Source organism: Pristis pectinata, chromosome 21 (assembly GCF_009764475.1).
Source record: "Pristis pectinata isolate sPriPec2 chromosome 21, sPriPec2.1.pri, whole genome shotgun sequence".
NCBI classification, from domain to species: Eukaryota; Metazoa; Chordata; class Chondrichthyes; order Rhinopristiformes; family Pristidae; genus Pristis; species Pristis pectinata.
Window position 1 is genome coordinate 12,345,935 of NC_067425.1, and position 21,497 is coordinate 12,367,431.

The following is a 21,497-nucleotide window of genomic DNA, read 5'->3' on the forward strand; positions in this document are numbered from 1 at the left end:
CACCACTCAACCAGCCGATCTATCTCACTCCTGTACACCTCCTCATCGCCATCTGAGATTCTGCCAACAACAGCGGTGTCATTGGTGAACTTATAGATGGCGTTTGAGCTGTGCGTAGCCACACAGTCATGAGTGTAGAGAGAGTAGAGCAGTGGGCTAAGCATGCATCCTTGAAGTGTGCCTGAACTGATTGTCAGTGAGGAGGAGATATTACCACCGATTTGCACTGACTGTGGTCTCCCGATAAGGAAGTTGAGAATCCAGTTGCAGAGGGAGGTACAGAGGCCCAGGTTATGAAGCTTGTTGATAAGTACTGAGGGAATGATGGCGTTGAACGCCAAGCTGTAATCGATAAACAGCAGCCTGACGTATGTTTTGCTGTCGTCTAGGTGCTCCAAAGCCAAGTGAGAGCCATCGATCTAATTGCCTATATGACAATTTTCATATCATAAAGCACCTAAGGGCATGATCTCTCTCAGCCAGGGGTAACAGGGGTGCCCAAGTACCTGGGGAGGAAATTTAATACATTTATAAATGAAGAAGGAAAGATGAAAAATTATTGCCTTTGACAGACAATAAACCAAAAACTTTAAGATCCGCAGTCCTATTGAAGGTGTGTTACATTTTCTTTGTTATGTGTTACATATTCTTTCTTTATACTGCTTCCAAACTAAGGTTTCTTAAATATCCAGTTATCTTACATCAACAAAAAACAATCTGTAGAAAAAAATTATCATGCATTTTAAAATTGGAGAATGTAGGTATTTGAAGTACTTGAATACGGGATGTTATGATTTGTTCAAAATGCTAAATTAACATCATATACTTGATTGAATATTAGAGCATGAACATTTGTGAGGAAATGACAAATTACCTCCGAGTGTCTGGTGATGAGCTCAATAACCTCCCGTTTTGTTGTTGTCCAGTGAAATGTCAGGCCAGGTACGCCATTACCGAAGGTAAATGGAGTTTGGCAACTTGTGATTCCTGTCACGTACACTGGCACCTGAAGAGATAATATGTCATTTTTTTTGGCTCTGTATCACATATTTAGAGAAAGAATCCAGACTTTCAATTAGTTTGCTACTTATCTCTAATATTCTGAATACAGAACTGATTTTGCAATAATAGCTAAGACAAATGTTGAAAGATTTTTAAAGGACAAATACACCTAGGAAAGTATAATTAAAATATAATTCTGAAGTCATCTATTTTGAAGATTTTATTGGCCAAAGCAAAACAGATGGGATTAATTCTTTTCCACATTATATGGAGTATAAATATTAAGCAATCCACTTCACTATGAATTATTCTGATACTAAAAAACTGCATTTCTCTTTACAATCTGTCTCTTCATATTATTGATACAACAGTTGTGTCAGTGAACTGGAACTCAATAGCACAAGAACATGAGAAAATAGGAGCAGGAGTAGGCCACCTAGCTCCTCAAGCCTGTCTCACCATTCAGTATCATCATGCTAGCCTCAGCTCCTCTTCTCTGCCAACTCCCCAACAGCCCTCAATTCCCCAACCTTTCAAAATATATCTACCTCCACTTTAAATACTTCTAATAAGCTAGCCTGCAGAATTCTCTAGGGCAAAGAAGTCTCGAGATTCACCACCCTCTGCAAGAAGAAATTTCTAAGTATCTTGGTTTTGGATGACCAGCCTCTTATCTTGAAACTACGTACCTTCATTCAAGATTCTCCCACTAGTGAAAACATCTTGACATCTACTCTGTCATGCCCCCAAGCATCTTATGTGTTTCAATAAGATCACTCCTCATTTTTCTACACTCCAAAGAAGACAGACCAAACCACTCTTAACAGCTCAAACTTCTCATCCCAGGAATTAGCCTGGTGGATTTCTTCTGGACTGTCTCCAATGCCACTATACCCTTTCTTAGGTAAAGGGATCTAAACTGTGCACATTATTCCAGCCTTACCAACACATATATGGTTATAACAAAACTTTCCTGTTGCTAAACTCATACTATTTTGCCATAAATGCCAATATGCCATTTGCTCTGTTGACTACATGCTACACTTGCCTACTATTTGTGATTCAGGCATAAGAATACCTAGATATCTCTAAAATTCATTCATTTGCAGTCTATTTCTATTTAGATAATAATCTGCCTTTTGATTCTGAAGTACATGACATATTTTCACACATAAACTCCATTTGCCAATTTTTACCCACTCACTCAATCTACTATTTCCCATTGCAGTGTCTCAATATCCTCATCACAACTTGCCCTTCCACCTACTTTCGTGTCATGGGAAACTCAGGTATCTTACATTCTGCCCCCTTCTCTGGATCATTAATATAAATAGTAAATAATTGAGGGCCAAGAACTGATCCTTGGATACTCCCTGATGATAGATCCTACCAACCTGAAAAGGACCCATTTACTTTTACATGATAACCAATTTTTAATCCATGCTGACACTTTATTATTTAACATTATATTGGCAACAAATTTCCTTGCTTTAAATAGGATTGGAATGTATGATGTTGGGGAACTTTGAGAGCAGGCTTCTACCTAGTTTTAGTTCCAAGACAATTTCTGGTGGAAATAATGGTCCCTTACCCATCCCTTTGTATATGGACGTACAGAAGTCACATGGTATTGGCAGGATGCTGTTGAACAACGTATAAAGAATGTACAATATTTATAAATGTAGTATTCTGCCCATTGTTCTCAAAATAAATTTATTATATTTTCTGAATTCAGCATCCTGGCTAGTTTGGATTCAATGCACATTCAATGCCAGAAGCCAGCGGCACATCTTAAACCTGTGTAAGTCTATTCATTTTCTACATACAACCCTTGAATATTAATTCAATACCATATCCGTTTTCAGAAAAAAATAGATTAAATACTGTGAAATGTAACAAGAAGCAGCTTATAGCACACGTTTGCAACATAAACAATTCTGAAATCTAAACATCAAAAGATCCCATGTGTCTGTATTAAGTTCTAATTTATGTTCCAGAGATTTGAGAATCTTGATATAAATCAGGGTGCTTCCCAACGACCCATTATGCCCAAAGTCAACCAAGCCCACTGTTCAAAATGCTCACCTGCCTGTCCTCACCTGGTCCAGATGCAAAGGGCTGACCTCACCAACCCTCTGCACTCAGTGGGTGACAGAATTTTGTCTTTTGTCAAGGCTGTAATTTAAAAGTGTTAAAATGGCCTCACTGTTCAAAGACAATATAAAAATGGAGACAATGGAACTATGGAGACAATATAAAAACAAAGTGTGGTAGTAACTGTGAAGGTTATTTAATCATGGAGACATACAAGCAGTTTGAGAAACTAGATGTCTGATGCAGCTTAAGGCAGAGAAGCATGATATTTTTGGAAGAATAAGGACATGAAATTTACAGTAAAATGTAAAAGGAAGAACAAATCATGGAGTTTGGGAGCTTTAGGTAAACAAATCTTTGAAAATAGGTAGACAGGTTGATAAAAACAAAACATTTAAAATCTTATGTCTGATGAACAGCTCTGCAGATATAAAGGGTTTTGGTCACCTTAATTTAGGAAGAGTATCAAAGTCTTTGAGAGGGGACAGAAAAAACGTACTGAAATGATATGAGAAATGAATGGAAGGTCTTTTCCAGGGAATAAAGAAGGTTAAAAGAAGATGCCTGAGGAGTTCGAGGTCATGAAAACAGGTAAAATCTATCTTCACTGTTGCCACTGAGAGGGCATAAACTTTAGATCATCAACCAATGAACCAAAGGGTAGTTAGACATTTATTTAAAAACAGACTGAAATATTTTGGAAGCAGACTTTATAACATCTTTTAAAAGCAGATAGATAATTCAGAAGAAAAACTATAAAGACCACATGTGAGGAATAAACTAAGGGGACAGGATTAAATATTTCGGGAAACTAGTCTCTTCCTTTCCTGTAAAATTCTAAGATTCACAATGCACAAAACATTGGGTAGAAATTCATCCTGGGTTGTTATCATTAAGCACACTATACAGCAATATTAGTGGGTTGTATTCTGCCTCCAAAATTCATTCCATTAACTTAACTTCAGTGGAGGCAGAGCATGATGTGCTGATGCAACTAATGACATATTATGAATTTCCAGGCAATTGTGCTTTATTGTGCACTTTTGCATTGAGAAATAATTAATTTTGTTCTGAGTATCTTTTAAAATTTGAATGTTAACAACAATATTACTAACAACAAATTACTTAAATGTAGGTATACAAAAAGATTACACACTGTACCTGAGTTCCAGTCTTCAGTCTAGTTACTGGAGCATGGATTTTTATCCCCTTTAGCCGAATTACTTCTACAGCCACGTCATCCTTTTTGCCAAAAAAACTTGAGTTATTCAGAAAAGTTAATCTCACATTAGTGCAGCCTGTTGGAAACTGCTGGTTAATCTAAGCAGATTTCCATAGGCATATGTCCAAACCACCTTAAAATGATCCTCTCATACAATTTAATAAATAAATATACTGGCTGAGATTGACAACAGCACTCTTTAGAACTGGCACTGTGTAGGCACAATAGGGCAGGAAAAGGTACACAAAAGACATTCATTTATTGCATGCACAAGGGTGATGAGTTGCTGTATATGTGCAATACAGCACGATTTCATTAGTGACTGTGGTTTGGATTTTTTTTGAGTGGGAACGAATAATAATCTGTGGGTAACCAATGACCTTTAAAATATAGCTGTCCTTCCAGCAGCTTAATGAATGTCCAGCCTTCAGGTTAAGAGCCTTGGTTGGAGCCATCAGTACTGTTATCAAATTTATGCTGAACACAGACTGACATTAGATCTGACTGCTCTGCAAATTCCTTGCATCAGCAAATAATGGGTGCAACAGATTTCAATTTCATGTCCTAGATCTTATTTGTATATAAAATGTTGAAAATGGACAAATACATGATCAGGTCTTCCACTGCCACCATAAATGTTGCATGATAAAAACACAAAAGGTTTAAAGGAACTTATCTTTCAGGTACTCTCTTGTTTTACTGCAAATGGTTGCTACAAATTGGATGTTGCATTTACAGTGTCAATATACTAAATCTGTAATTAATGAGAATCACCTATTTATTAATTATCTCTATTCATTTGAAAGTATTGTAACCTTGGTCTCACAATAGAGTAAAAAACCTGATATATCAATACAGCTGAAATATAGAAGTCAATTGAGTTATCCTTTCCATACCAATCTACCACAAGGATTGCTCTAAGCCATTTTAATCCCCTTCCTGAGTATTTTTGAAATGAGTCAGTTGAGATCATCAAAGAGCTAATTAAGGTGAAGGAATGGCATTTTAATATGAGAGCCGAGTATAATTTCACCAGAAAAAATGATATAGAAAGTTAAATATTTAAAAAAGTGGTATTTATTTGACAAGGTGCCATGATTGAGCCTGCTCAACAAGATAACAGCTCATGGTACTACAGGAAAGGTACTAGCATGGATAGAAGATTGGCTGACTGGCAGAAGGCAAAGAGTGGGAATAAAGAGGGCCCTCTCTGGTTGGCTGCCGGTGATTAGTGGTGTTCCGCAAGGGTTGATGTTGGGTCCACTACTTTTCACATGATACTTTAATGATCTGGATGACGGAATTGAGGGCTTTGTGGCCAAGCTTGTGGATTATACAAAGATAGGTGGAGGGGTAGGTAGTGTTGAGGAAGCAGGGAGTCTGCAGAAGAATGGGCAAAGAAGTGGCAGATGGAATACAGTGTAGGGAAATGTACTGTGATGCACTCTGGTTGAAGGAAAAAAGGCGTAGACTACTTTCTAAACGGGGAGTGAATTCAGAAATCAGAGGTGCAAGATTCTCTAAAGGTTGACTTGCAGGTTGAGTCGGTAGTAAGGAAGGCAAATGCAATGTTAGCATTCATTTCAAGAGGACCAGAATATAAAAGGAGGGATGTAATGCTGAGGCTTTATAAGGTGCTGTTCAGAGTATTGCGAGTAGTTTTGGGCCCCATATCTAAGGAAGGATGTGCTGGCATTGGAGAGAGTCCAGAGGAGGTTTGCAAGAATAATCCCGGGAATGAAAGGGTCAATGTATGAGGATTGTTTGATGGTTCTGGGCTTGTACTCGCTGGAGTTTAGAAGGATGAGAGGGGAGTCTCATTGAAACCTACCGAATATTGAAAGGCCTGGCTAGAGTAGACCTGGAGAGTCTAGGACCAGAGGGCAGAGTCTCAGAACAGAAGGACGCCCCTTTAGAACAGAGATGAGGATGAATTTCTTTAGCCAGAGGGTGGTGAATCTATGGAATTCATTGCCACAGACAGCTGTGGAGGCCAAGTCAGTGGGTATACTTAAAGCGGAGGTTGATAGGTTCTTGACTAGTAAGGTCAAAGGTTACGGGGAGAAGGCAGGAGAATGGGGTTGAGAGGGAAAAACAAATCAGCCCTGATTGAATGGCAAAGCACACTCAAAGGGCCGAATAGCATAATTCTGCTCCTATGTCTTACGGTCTTATTCTGGATATAACCTGAAAGAATTTTTATGCACAATAAGAGTCACAACTTAGATAGCCTTTCTAAACTACTAAATGGATGTTTGAAGGAAAGTAATTTGCCAGGCTTTAGAGAAACTTTAGCTGGGGAATAGTAGTGACTAGATTGGTCTACAGAGCGCTGGCATGGGCTCACTCTGTGCAAAATTGAATGCAAACATTCCAGCAGCAGATAATACGAAAATCAAAAGTGACTCATTTGTTTTCAATTAGGAAAAATTGCAATGAGCCTTTAATGCATTAAACAAATAATAAGTTTTAACCACAAGTCACGATACAAATTAAAAGCTGGGTATTAGGGTAGAAACATGTTTTGTAGCAAGTTCAAAGGCAAAAATAGCATTACCTGAGAAAAAACAACCACTCTTCCTGTGTCATCGTCAACCGCTTGGACAATACCAGTCACTTTTGCAGTTCCTACCGCCAAGGCAGTAAGCTGTCCTAATTTATTTACCTTAGCAATAGTGTTATTATTAATAAAGAAATAAATATTTGATTGTGGTTGTGGACCACCTTCAGACATCACCTGCAATTAATTGTAACAAAATCAGAAAATGCACAACTGTCAAAACTATTTTCAGGCAAGTAATTAGAGAAGTACTTTTTGCCTGTGATCTTCACAAAATTCACAATTTCTTGTCTTCTCATCTATGCAATGGAACCTCTAAAATACAAATGAGAGAACCACTATAATTTAAAAATAAAGGAGCCAATTTCTAACAAACTTTCCTATTGCTCTTCATGTATTTATTTCCCTATCCTTCAAATCCTATTGGGAGCATATCCACTTCAAGCTCACTTGAGGCAGCAGAATTACTCCCATATCTGTCATTCTTGATTTTTATTCTGAAGTAGGGTACTCTACACCCACACCTTGGAAGCTTTCAATGAGCCCAAGGATGACAATTAATCCGACCTTGACAAAATCCTGGTCTTCATCCCAAAGGGAAAGAGACCGATCCTCCTGGATGACTTTCTGTCCAGGGTGGGAAGTGACACACCACTCTGACAGGCTATCATTGTCAAACAAGGAGTAGAAAAGGACAACTCCAGAGGCCCTGCTCTTGACAAAGGGCCTGGAGCATGGCATTGTCATAAGAACACCCTGTTTTGTCGAAGGGACAAGCACAAGTGAAGGACCACAAGGGTATCTATGTCACCTGCACCATGACAAGCACCGATGATTGCTGGACCAACTAATGCTTAATTGGCTGTTATCTCACTCAACCTGGCTGGAAAATATTAGTAGCAACAGCAGCACTGCTGCAAAAAGATCAATGTCAAAACTCTCAAGGACCTCACAGTGCCTCACCGATAATCTGTCAACTCTCAACTTGCAGTAATAGTGTAGTGTCCAGTTTACGGGCTGCCCTAAAATCTGCTATATTTGGCATCTGTTAAGAAACTTTTGGTTTCCCTCCCAAGAAGAACCAGGACTGGTATGATGAGAATGACCAGGAGATCAAGGAGTTAGTTAATCATAAAAGTTCCAAGCACTACATACTCACACATTAAGATTCTCAACTATTCTAAATCTATGTTGGCTCTCTATTCTTTGCATGCTACATATTATGCTATTATTTAGAAAATATTTGGTTCTATATCACAGCTGGGTGTTCTTAAATTCTGTATTCATGCAATAAATAAGCATTCTGATTTTACTTGGTTCTACTAACCTGCATCATACCACCAATGATCAATGTCACTCTTCGAGGGATTAGTCTAAAAGGTGGAAATACCTGGAGCCAAAGAAAATTGCAGGTTAGTATGACGTGAGATATATATTACAAAGCCTGACTAATGCTTATTTTTTAAGCATGGAAAACATAATGTATCCAGTTTATACAAGTGTATATTATGCAGCATTGATATTGTTAAGAAAACAACATGACTTTTTGGTACTAAGATCAAAGGGAAAATTGTCAAATAAGAGACATGATCATGAAGTTGAATTTGGCTTGAAACTCTAAAAAAAAATCAATTGTACAACAAATGCAAATCCTATCCTACCTCAAAAATAGCTGCTTTAAAAACCTTACTACCTTCCCTTTACCATGTACAATTTTAATCAACACCTGGGCAAAATATTCTGTTTTATAACTGTGCAATGCTTTCATGAAACATGCTTTTTTCAGGCAACTGTACTGTCATCACCAGCTTTCAATCTGGTCTTCCGCAGATAAACAAAAATTAAAATACTGGAAGTCTGAAATAAAACAGAAAATTCTGAAAATAGTCAGGTCGAACAGTGACTCTACATCAGGACTAAATGGATCACAACAAGTATAACAGCTGGAATAGGGTCCTGCCACCTCCATACTCCCTTAAAATTTGTTACATCTCAGATATTCTCTAGCTACAACAGAGGGCCATTGACCTGTGATTTTAACTGCTTCTCTCTTCGTAGATGTCATCTGAACTTCCAGCATTCTTTGCTTTTATTTCTTCTTGAGCTGAATTCCTCTCAAAATGCTGAAGAGTACTGGGGTGAAAGTTTTACCAGCTGTAATCCCTGCCAATGTTGTCCCTGGGACCCATTTAATAATACAGAACAGCAAAATTACTGCCAAGGCAGAAGTCACTGTTGCAAAGGGGTAAATGTAATGAGTCCTGCAGTCAAATACCTCTTGAAATACCAAATCTATATCTGCTATTAGAAAGAACAGGGAACTGCACGAAGATTTATTTTTGAATTAGCACTGTCAGAGTCACTAAGAAAAAAGGCAAGGAGATCTTGAAAGAGAGAGGAGCCCACTATTAAGGTCCCATTCCTCAAGTATAACTACGTCTACAACCTATGCCTGGCATCCCTCCTGACAGAAAAATTGGATGATGACTCATATATTGGGTCCTATTATTATTTGCAGGACATAGGATATTGAAGGAGCAGCTAGCAGTTTTTAGTTCAGCAGAGGGCAAATTTACTCAAGGTGGTAGGTCCCCTAACCCCATTACTTCTGCTGTTATCCCACCTAATCTGTGGTGAAATAATGGAGGAAAAACTGTGCCTTTGGTTTCATAAGGAAGCTTGAAATATTATCAGAAGCATCATTGTAGATGAAAATTCTGCTACTCCCTGTTTAAAGAAAATGACCTGCCTCCTGTTGGAACTCTGCAAAACATTCTCAGCAAGATCCATTACATTCTGCTCAGTAGCTAAAGCAGACATACGTACTGATACTAACTTTCATTCATAAAAACATACAAGAAAGACACATTTACCTCTATTTGATGTGGAGCAGAGCTCAGCTTTCGACCATTTTTGTCCCTGACAGTTGCTACAAGAGTTGTTTGCCCCAAGGTCACAGCTCTCATTATGTAACTTGCAGCATGTTTATCCAAGTTAGAAACTGCTCTGAAAATATTTTTTAAAATTGTGAAAATGTTTATAATTTACAGCATATTCCAACACCTTCCTAAAACTACTATAAGCAAACAGCATCAAATACAATTCTTTGATAAGCACTATTTGAGGGAGTGCATCTATCCACAACTACCATTAGTACAATTGAAATTAAATTATATAACTGTTTGCAAGAAGTAGAAAATTAGTTGATCTGCTGGAAAGCCATGTTCAACCTTTCAACAGGCATGTACCCAATTAATGAGCTTCCTAAAGCCCTATGCAAATTGTTAACAGTTATATGGTGTCGATTTAACAAGCTTTTTCAGCTGCCACTAAGAAGTTATCATTACATTGCACTCCATATGCTTTGTGGAAAAAAAAATTATGAACCATGCATATTAGAATTAAGTGCATTACATTGTGCAGTTCTCCACTGGCATAATATATTTCAAAAAGTACTTCAATATTAGGATAATTCTCATCCATTAGCTATGTTCTCCCTCTCTCCTTTATCCACTATTTCTCTTTGATCTCACTTCCATTCTCTACCTACATTTTTAACCTCTATTTCACTGTTGTCTACTTCACTTGTTTCTTCTCACAACCTTCAGTTAAAATTTCTCCTTCTTTACATCCTGTACGTTCCTTTAATTCATTCTAACTTTTCACATTCCTTTTAGCCTTTCTCTGCCTTGTCTAAAATGTGTGCAACACTGGTGTAGTGTGGAGCTGCTGCCTCATAGCTTCAATTTATGGAAGCCAATTAACCTACAAACCTGCATGTCTTTGATGTGAAGTAGTAGATTAAACGGCAGACCAAGGGCGATACGGTAGTGTAGCAATTAGTGTAACGCTATTACAGCGCCAGTGACCCGGGTTCAATTCCCACCGCTGTCTGCAAGGAGTTTGTACGTCTTCCCCGTGTGTCTGCATGGGTTTCCTCTGGGTGCTCCGGTTTCCTCCACATTCCAAAGACATATGGGTTAGGAGCTGTGGGCATGCTATGTTGGCGCCGGAAGCGTGGCGACACTTGCGGGCTGCCCCCAGAACACACTACGCAAAGATGCATTTCACTGTGCGTTTCGATGTACATGTGACTAATAAATATCTTCAGGATCTGGTTAAGAGGTAGAGGACTTGTGTCCAAAATGTGAAAACCATGAAATAGTTGAAAAAGTATCAAAATACACATCCACTTGATCTGAAAGTGAAGATATTAGTGGCACTAAAGAGATCAATATAGGTTTTGAAAGAAATATTTATCTTATTTTTGGTCTATTTAGGCAGTCTACCTAAAACGACTTTTTTAAACAACTGCACCTTCACTCTGTACTTACTCTAAGGTGACAATTGGGGAAGCTGCCTGCAGGCTTATATTCATGAAATGAAAGTATCTGTTCAAAAAGCGTTTCTTGAAGAAATCCAGGATTCTCACATTTACTGCAACAGACTTTCCAATTTCAACCTGAGGAAAAATCATGCAATGAAATTTATTTAGTGCCTTCTCTGCATTTTTCAAACATCTTCCCATTTAAATTCCTTTGGATCATCCCCTGACATAAGCCTCTTCCTTGAGACACTCTGTAAGTTCTACCGATCTGGTACCTACAGTAGATTTCAGCATTAACTCAATGGGCTGAATTTGTACCTTCTGCACTGCTAGATTTCTATGTGACTCTCAGAAAATTAACAGGAAAACCTTGCATATAATTTTAATGTTCCTGAAGCTTTAGGCATAAAAATATAACTTTTACTTGGTTAAAAAATAACCAACTAGTCAGAAGTAGTAGGCGTTTAGTATTATACATTTCACAGCACATGCAAATTGTCATTATGCTTACCTTATGAATAAAGTCCAGCTCAAAGTCTAATATATCTGATACATGGATCTCTGCTCTGGCTGGACCTTTACAGGTCAGGCAAAGGTCATATGCTTTCATTGTCACTATTCCAGGTTGCAGTGGCCTTATCTGCAGCAACAAGGGTTATCAGTATCAACACAATCAGTAAAGGTAAAAATAAACAGGTTTTCAAGAACCTGATACTAACTTGTACATAATTTTTGGCCTCTATATATGTGCTGGTCAAAATCTCAGAGTCCGTAGTATTAATGAAAAAATATCCAGAGCCTTCAGTTAAGTAAATTGCTTCCTAGAGAAAAACAAAATGGAAGTTACTGAGTTTGTTTCATTCACAGAGATTCAGATTTACTCTATAATTTTCTCACAAAGAAAGGAACAAACTCACACAATATTGTGCTTTAGTATATCACCAGGATTTTTCAAAATGATTCTTTTGAAAAGTGATGGATCCTAGGGGGAGAGGACAATCCTTTAGTTCTGTGGCCTCTCACACTGCTGCATTCTTCAACCATACCAGCTGAGTGCAGATACAAAGAGAGCCACACATATGGAAAATGTTACAGGTCTCCTGAAAATGACATTTTGTTACCTGCTTCAGTCTGGGGGTGTCTTGCAGTACATGCCAGCAGACATGCAAACTTCACTGCTGACTGCTGCACAACTTTGGCAGTCAAACACAGCAAGTGGTGCTGAAGGAAGAGGAGCAAGGAGACTTGGAGGGTCAGAGTCATGAAGCTGAGCTTGAACAGCAGTACAAGCAGAAAAAATAAGATAAAGAAGATTTTTGACAGGGAGTTGTCCTGGCTCAGCATCCACTACTGCAGCCCCTGGCCAAACTGAGGAAGCAAGAATTAACTTCAAGAGATATAATAGAGGGACAAGCTCCTGAGGAGTTTGCAAAATAAAAGCCCTAATGCAAACCAAATAACGCCTTCCACATTACAATCCTCAACAAGACAGTACACACACCAATTACCATCCAGAACACAGATGATGCATAAAATCCACTCATATCCTAGAGTGCAAGTCCATCTGCACCGAATAGAACATATCAATGAATGATTCCCTGACCTTTTAACCTAAATGGTTATGATAAAATCTATGTATTTCCTGGTGAACAGCATCTTGCTTAAACAGGAATCACCTCTGCATACAGCATGTTAATCTTGGAGATTCTCCACTCTGCAGGTCTAAACATTGGTCAAGATCCTGAACCCATAAGAGTGCCATGGGATAAGGAACTGAATGATCTACATCTACTTCTGATGTCCCTACCTTTGCACAGGGTGTAAAGTTACACACCCTGGTACCTTTTCTCTCTCACCATATTGTACCTGGATTTTGAAGTCCTAAGGTAATGCAGTCTGGGTGCTGGGTGGCTGCTCCCTTGCACTGAGTCTGCTTAGATGCCCTCGATGATCCATGGCAAGTTCTTGCTCAGGACCGAATGAAGCAGTCTGGGATTGCTGGTTGTCAAGCACAGGTGATTGTCCTACCTGAGATATTGTAGTGGGAGATTGATTCCCTCATGAGAGGTGGCATCAATGTACTGAAAATGCATTTCATGCTAACTCTCCAAAGATTGGATGGACAATGGTACAATGACCCGCTGGCATAGACTGCCCTACTATTGTTTCAAACTTCAGGCCTAGAATTCATCTGGTTGACAAATTATGAATCACAGATGCCCAGTCATTGCTGTCTTCACTTTTCCCTTGGAATCAGCTCTTTGTGCAATCTAAGCAGCACCCTGCTCACGAGGAAGAAGTAGGTGTGTGCATGTATGCGCATGCATATGGAAGTGGCGTGCATTTCTCTGCTATTGTAGAGGAAAAACCTGCTAATGCATGCCATCTCTCTGTTCATGCAAGAGAGTAACCTGTTAATGCAGAAAAGCTAGTTGCTGATGTGCATCATCCTTCTGCTCCTAAAGTACTACTAACTGCTTATGGGTTGCACCCCTGTGAAAGCAGCAATCTGCTTACCAATGTTATATTATTGTATAGAGAGAACAGAGATCTGCTCACGTGACATCTTTCTGTTAATTCGAGGCCATCAACATACTCCCTGGTGCCTTGCCCTTTAGAGCTTCATATTTTTTCCCCTTCTGACAGAAAAGGTGGTCAATCGGTCCATCGAGTTTATGTTGGCTTTCAGTCTCAACCTCTTTCCATGTAATCTAGTCTCTCTCACGTGCCTGCATTAGAGATGACCAGTTCTTGCTGACCCCTGTTTCTCTTATCACCAATCTAGACAATGTGAAATTTACAGTGGATAATTAATCTACCGACCAACACATCTTTATGAGCTGGGAAGAAATAGGCTTCAAGATGTTCCCGTGAGGTAAAGATCAGACCTGCAGTTGAATCAGGGTTAAACTGCATTATATTATAAAGATTTTATGTGGTGACTGTCTTTGCCTCCACCACAGCTGTCACCTTGTGGATTGGTGCTAAGTCCTTGAGAAAAACCATGTTTGGCCTTGAAAGTGGTGATTATGTCCTCTTGGCTCTACAGAACCTCCTGCAAGAGCTTGGAGACGGACCCCTTCCTGAACTTCACCATCTCATGGATCCGCCCAGGCATACATAACACACAACTCAGTGATTAAAGCATCCCACAGTCCTCAAGCATTCTATAGGGCAGTTTGGGTGCATGGACTTTCCCTCTGGTGAGACTCCACATCAGATTTCCTATACCCATGCCAGCCTTCAGCCCAACAGTGCCTGGTATACCTTCCCACGACATAATTCCCTCTAACCTAATTTGCTTATCCCTTGTAGTGCCAGTTTCAAAGATGGTGCTGTGGGGTATAAGGGTCAATGATGCACTTTGTTTGTCATCATCATTCTGCTTGATCTTTTGTACCTCTAGTCTTCTATCCTGCTCCCAATGATTGTGTTCTGCAGAGAGCATAACAGGGGTCTCTCCTCATATTCTCAAAGACAAAAAATACAGCACAGATAATAATAATGAAGTCTACTGTAAATCAAATCAAAAGGGATGTAGTATTCACAAAGAAAAATTATAGTGAGCATACCTGGCGAATTCCTTACAGCCTCTGCTTGTAAGATAGCATGAGCCTCTGTGGACCCTGTGGCGACAAGGAGGAGGATGGTCCCCTCCAACCTGGTGAGTTGCTGAACTTGCAAGGGCCTCCTATTTCTCACGAAACAAGGAAGCTCAAGGACAGCGAGTAACCTTTTCATTATCCCACATTTGCAGGTTAGACCCCTGTTTTGTCAACTTTGTAAAATGGGGTGGGTGGTGTTGCAGAGAGTTAAGATGAAATAACTGCTTTGTGATTATGGGATTGTGTCTGGATAAATGAGAGTATTGTTTTAGAGATGTGCAGTGCATCTTGTCACATCTTGATGTTCATGAAATGAAGTATTCAAGGGCCTGGTATAAATGCCTTATCTTACTTCCTTGTGGATGAAGTAACACAAATCACCCAAAACATTGTTTATTAACCCATTTGAAAACATTAATAGAAAACTCAGCAACAAAGGTTCATTTGATTAAATGTTCCAGAGACAATTCTATTCTAAGCTTCTGTATGTTTTAACTCATCTGATGTAAAACAACAAAAAGATCTGAACTGCATTACTTATTAATATACACAATAAATGTATAAGGTGGAATACCACCAGAAATGCACTGTGAAAGCATTCTATCTATTTTTAAGTTCTTTGACTGGGAAGCTTGCACCTCAAGGCTGACTTGAGAATAGTAGGGGGATATATTTAGAAATTGACAAGTATACACCAGTTACAGGAAAACCATATTCAAGCCAATACATTATCAGCCTTAATGCGATGCTTGCTGCCCAGTATGATCTGATCCTGCTTCTATTTCTTATGTTCTGTGTGATCTATCCATTACACCTTTGGCTTAAATTTTCAATTATAGATTATTTCAAAATCAGACTTTTGTTGCACGCTCTGAAATGTAAATTATTTAAAGTTTACTCAGGGACACACAACCCTACCTCTAAATGGATGGTCAGATAACTTAGTAAGAGCATAATGAATCAGATATTAGGAGTGGCAGAATTGGTCTCAAGTAATTGTTTGATTTTATTTCCCCCCTCCCCTCCTGTCTGTTCATATATCCATCTCCCCTTGGTGCCTCCATGCTGCATAGTAACTCTCCACTTCAATCTTAATTTCACTACATATGATGGATGTTCAGCACTTGTGAATTAACATATACAAAATATCTATATTATTGTATTAGAAAACAGCAAAGAAAGTAATTTAGCAAGGTTGGTTTTATCTTATTAGCTCAAAAATAAAAAAAAGAGGACTTTATGCTTAATATATTGCCCGGTTAGTTTTATAAGGTGTTAATGCCAAAAGATCACCCCAAACACTGCATTGACACCGTATTTTCACTTTATCCTGTAGCAACTCCTACTAGTGCCAAAATTCATGAAAATATCGAATATTGCACAATAATTTGATGTATTTGAAGAACAAACTAAAAAATATTAAAGGCTCTGTTTTGTAAAAACATAAATACCAATCCAGAGGTAGATCCAGGTCAGATCTTAAATGAGTATTTCTCATCCATATTCACGATGTAGTTACAAATTTATCACTAAAAAGGTGGTATTTAATGACTTTAGGGGGCATAAAGGTGGATAAATCCCCAGGGCCTGATGAGATGTGTGCCAGGTTGCTATGGGAGGAAAGTGAGGAGATTGCTGGGGTTCTGATAGAAACTTATAATCTTCGTTAGTCACAGGTGAAGCATCAGATGACTGGAGGTTAGAAAATGTGGTACTTTTTCCAAGAAGGACTGCATGGAGAAGCCAGGTGACTACAGGCCAATGAGTCTAATGTCAATGGTGGTGAAGTTATTGGAAAAAAGTTCTGTGGAGCAGGATTAATCTACAACTGGAAAACCTTAAGAAATCTCTATCAAATCATTCCTTAAATTTATATCCGAGAACATACAAGCCTAGTTTATATAATCTCTCAATCTACAATCTTTGAATAGTGTTGCAAAACAACCACACCTTATGTTTCAGACTCCTTTTGTCAGTTTTTTTTTATTATGTTTTGGTCCTAACTGTACTTTCGTGATCTATTATATGGCTGACTAATTTTGGACCTGCTGCAATTTTCACCATTTAAATAAGGTAAATTATCAATTTTGGTTCAAAATTGATGTAATTAGCTATGATGAAATATATTTGGCATTGTTCCACCCTTTTAATCTATCAATACCTAGTTATTTTATTGTTCCTGTCCACAACTTCTACACCACCTATTTCCATATCATTACCATATCTCTACAATACACCCTACTAAGAAAATTAAAACACAGGTTGTGTTGGAGTTCTGGAGTGAGTCTTAAATCCATGATTTTCTGTTAAGATTCAACAGTTTTCTTATGTAGTGTAATATCAATGTTAAAATCTTTCCACATTCATAATATGACAAATTTTGGCCAGCTGCAAGAAATTTCCAATAATTATAAAATTACAAAAGTTATATTTTTCACATTTTGAAAACAAACTTAAGTTTTGAAAAAAACAAATTGCAAGACAGGATTAACATATCTGATTTTCAGATTTTAATAATCCATCTGTGCTTTATCTTGTGAGGTTAATATTATCTGTCTAGTTTTATCTCGAAAAGTGAAATGCAGATTTAGTAGGGCTCCAGGCCATGGTACACTGTTCAGATAACATGTAACAACCCTTGCAGTATGCCTTACCCTTCACTTTAATTTCTACGGTCATCTGCTTAGAATTAGACCACAGGTTTATAGAGACCAGTTAAGTTAAATTCAATTTGAATGAGATTCGAGGATTTATAGAACTATTTTGTGGATGGTGTCCCTATACTCTATTCCATAAAAGAAATCTTGGATTATATTCTTTAATATTTAAATGCATGTCCTACCAAAATATCAGGATGATTGTATACAGTGAGGTTTCTGGGTACCAAGGACACATCACCCACCAGCAATAAATCAATTGTGGCTGTTATTGGCACAAGCAAATCATTCACCTGCAGAAAACAAGACATAAGTATTTTGACAATGGATTACATGGACTCAGTACATTATTAAAATAAAAATGCACCACTAGAACAATTGGGTGCTTAACTCACAACACTGGAAAACACACACTGGGATTGCAATGTGTGATTAAACTTCCCCCATTTGACTGGTCCAGGAAGCACATAAAATTAATTCTTATTCCTTATTATCATGATTTCAGTTTCCAGTCAGCGTTAATAACGTTGGTTATTACCTCAGGATGGATCCAAGGCATCTCATTTTATCAGTAGCCAGCACCAGTTAAAGCTGGCTAGTGCTGATTGAAGCCATGCTTCCAATTCTTAAAAGGGAAGAATTTTGTGGTTGCAACTGGTGTTGGAAGGCATTCCTCTGGTTTTGGCAACTTGCTGAAAGACTTGGAGGATCATGAGCACCTTAATGGTCATGAACAGTCCCAACTATGATAGATCTGATATCATGGTTTGGGAACTCGGACATTTTGACATCAACACAGTGTTCCGAGTCAGACACAACAGGCAGGAAATGCCAGTTCAAAGAATAAAGTGGTGGGTACAACATCTGGAGTGACAAACCAAAGGAGGAACTCTGCCTTCCATTAAGACAACTAGTCTAGCATCTCAGTGACTCCCCTTGTGAAATTAGAGAACTCATGGGGCTCAGGAGTTAAAATCTCTTAATCCTCATTATGCAGAAGGCTGGACTATTTGACATCTGCTTTAAACCCCACCCACATGATTCCTGCTAAGAAATGTAAAATAGATTGTTTTGTTCAAGCTATTTTCTTTTTCTTATTTATTTTCCTCCCTCAACCACTTTACTTGAAGACATTGACTTCTAGCTGGAGTACAGTTGTAGCATTGCCAGTTGTTTTCTAATGCTTTTCTCAAATAAGAAGTAGAATATCTGACTATAAGGATTTGACTCTACCCTAATCTAATATACACTTACAGCTAGGGTTGCTGGTTAGTCAATAGAAGATTGAATCCTACATTAATCAGGCCACATCATTTAGGAGCAAAAAATAAAATTCTGGAAAAACTCAGTGGATCAAGCAGCATCTGTGGAGGCAAACAGGTGGTGAAAGTTTTGGGTTAAGACCCCGCATCAGGACTGAGAGTGTAAAGGGAAGAAAGCCAGTACATCGAAGTGAGAAGGTGGATGAGACAGAGGTAGGTGATGGGTAGAACCAGATGAGAAAGGGATGATGGGCAGATGGAGCCAGGTTGGGGAGGGGGAGAAGAGAGCACTGAGATATAGGCTGGTAGCTGCTAAGTGGAACCAGAAGAGGGATGGTTGAGAGGTACTCTACAAAATTCAACACGGCCACTGCGGACAGAGCACAGGTGCTCTGCAAAAGATGGCCATTGTGGACAGGTAGTTCTCTCTGCCTTTGTTCATCTTTTCCACCCCCACCCCCCCAACCCCCCACAACAACTCATCACCCTCCCCCAACTGGTTCCATCTGCCCATCATCCATATACCTATCCAGCTGGGTTTCTTCTCCCTTGGCTCACTTTTCCTATCCCCTCCCTCCTCCCCAACCTGGCTCCATCTGCCCAATCTTCCTCTCCCTTATGTGATTGAGCCTGTGTCTCAAAATTGTCCCACCCCCTCTCCCACCTAGCTCCACTTGCCCATCATCCCCCACCTCACGTGATTCCACCTATCACTACCTGTATCACCCCTCCTTCTCACTTTTACATACTGGCTATCTTCCCTCTACACTCTCAGTCCTGATGCAAAGTCTTGACTGGAAATGTCAACCATCCCTCTGCTTCACAGACACTGCTTGATCCACTGAGTTTTTCCAGCAGTTTATTTTTTGCTCCAGATTCTAGCATCTGTAGTCTCAATATCATCTAAGAGGACGGTCAAGTTTTATAGTTGAAGAATTACATTAAAAATGTTTGAAGTAAATTTAAATAAGGATATATGATAGATTTAATTCCGAAAATACAATTATTACCAGAACATCCCATAAAAGGTAGAAAAAAGCTCATTTTAAATTCTTCCAACATATTCACAAACAGGATTGACAAAATAACCCTAAAACACTGAATTTACTTGACCATTTAACTGGAAATAGTGTTTAAAAATATACACAAGACAGGAACTTAAAGGCACAAATGGATTTGCAAAGCTCAAAGCTATATTGTTAACTTACATTAGCTGTTACATCAGAATGAGTCTTTCGATAACCAACTAAGTATGCCGAAATGGACACAGTTCCCTTCTTCCTGTAAACTATAACCATTCTATGACCTGTTATGAAAAAAATAAGTATAACATGCATACTCAGTTTTGACTGAGAATCACAGGAAAATGTTTAGTAAAACATAAATCTCTAACAATTGTCTTTAAGGAAAAACATTGTACACTTCAATTTGCTCAATTCTAGCAGTTCTTTGGTTCCAGAATGAGTTTTGCACTCAATGAAGCTTGTAAATATGCAGAGATTCTGCTTCAGTCTTGTAATTGCCAGTAATGTCTAAGTTAGAGGCATTCTTATAGTGTGCAAAAATGCTGAGTAAGTTTATAAAACTTGGCAATTCACAGCATAATAAACAGCATGTTGTTTGCAGCATTACCCAGTAACTGACAGCAATGCTTTAATGCGGAGCCTGCAACTGAAAGTTTTATAGTGTGATTTCTGCAGTTAGAAGCTTTCTCTATGCTTGACTAAGTCAACCTTCCCCTTGACACCCACAAAAGTTTAGAATTAAAGGTATGTGCTGAGAAATTCAATCACAAAACACTGATTTTTCTTTAGTGTTAAGTAATTGAAAATCAATATTACTTTGGAAGTGAAGCACAACTATGACCAGTACCAGGTGGTTTCACTCTGGAAATCAGGCACTTCCTGACGCAAACCAGCTTTGTGCTTGACGCAATTTCCAGCTCACTTATGTAGGGGATAACATCAATCCTTATGCAACACACCTTTTGGATCACTGTGGGGATACCTGGATTAAACTGTGATGGGAACATAAGAACATACAAATTAAAAACAGGATAGGTCATTCAGCCGCTTGAGCCTGCTCTGTCATTTAGTAAGATCATAAGTGATCAAATTGTAACCTTAACTCCATTCCCATTTACCTCCAGTAATCTTTTACATACTTGCTTATCAAGAATCTATCTATCGCTGCCTTAAAAATATTCAAACATGCTGCTTCCATCATCCTTTGAAGAAGTGAAGTTAAAAAGATTCATGACTATATGACAGAGAAAAAAATTGTCTCTTCATTGTTTTTCATGGCCAATCCCTTATTTTAAACAGTGGCCACTGGCTCTAGATTCTCCAACAAGAAAAACATTCTCTCCACATTCACCCTGTCAAGACACTTCAGGATCTTATATGTTTCAATCAAAACCTCTGTCAGTCTTCTAAACCCTAGTGGATACAAACCTGGAAGCCTGGCCTGTCTAACATTTCCCCATGATTACCTCGGATCTTTCTAAGTGCCCTGTTATAATGTTAAGTGGACTGACCTATGGTTTCCTGATTCCCTCCTGCTTTGAATAAAGATGTTTATCTGCTATTTTTCAATCTAATGAAATCTTTTTTCAAATATAGGGAACTTTTGGAAAATTAAAACTAATATTTCATAGCCAAGTACTTTAAATTCTTAGGATGAAATCCATCAGGACCTGGGGATTTATCAGCCTGCAACTTCAGGTATTTGCTCAGTACTACTTTTCTGGAGACTATAATTTTCCTGAG

At 38.5% G+C, this 21,497-nt stretch overlaps 1 protein-coding gene across 1 annotated transcript in view; it reads right to left on the bottom strand.

Annotated features, from left to right (window-relative positions):
* The window catches only part of LOC127581486 (nuclear pore membrane glycoprotein 210-like), a 94,466-nt gene that overhangs the window by 18,906 nt on the left and 54,063 nt on the right, over positions 1–21,497 (bottom strand). The window contains 10 exon segments of the mRNA XM_052035945.1: positions 875–1,006; positions 4,258–4,338; positions 6,876–7,055; positions 8,206–8,268; positions 9,752–9,884; positions 11,213–11,340; positions 11,717–11,845; positions 11,925–12,026; positions 17,653–17,760; positions 19,938–20,035. Coding sequence (XP_051891905.1) covers positions 875–1,006; positions 4,258–4,338; positions 6,876–7,055; positions 8,206–8,268; positions 9,752–9,884; positions 11,213–11,340; positions 11,717–11,845; positions 11,925–12,026; positions 17,653–17,760; positions 19,938–20,035 — 1,154 coding nt within the window.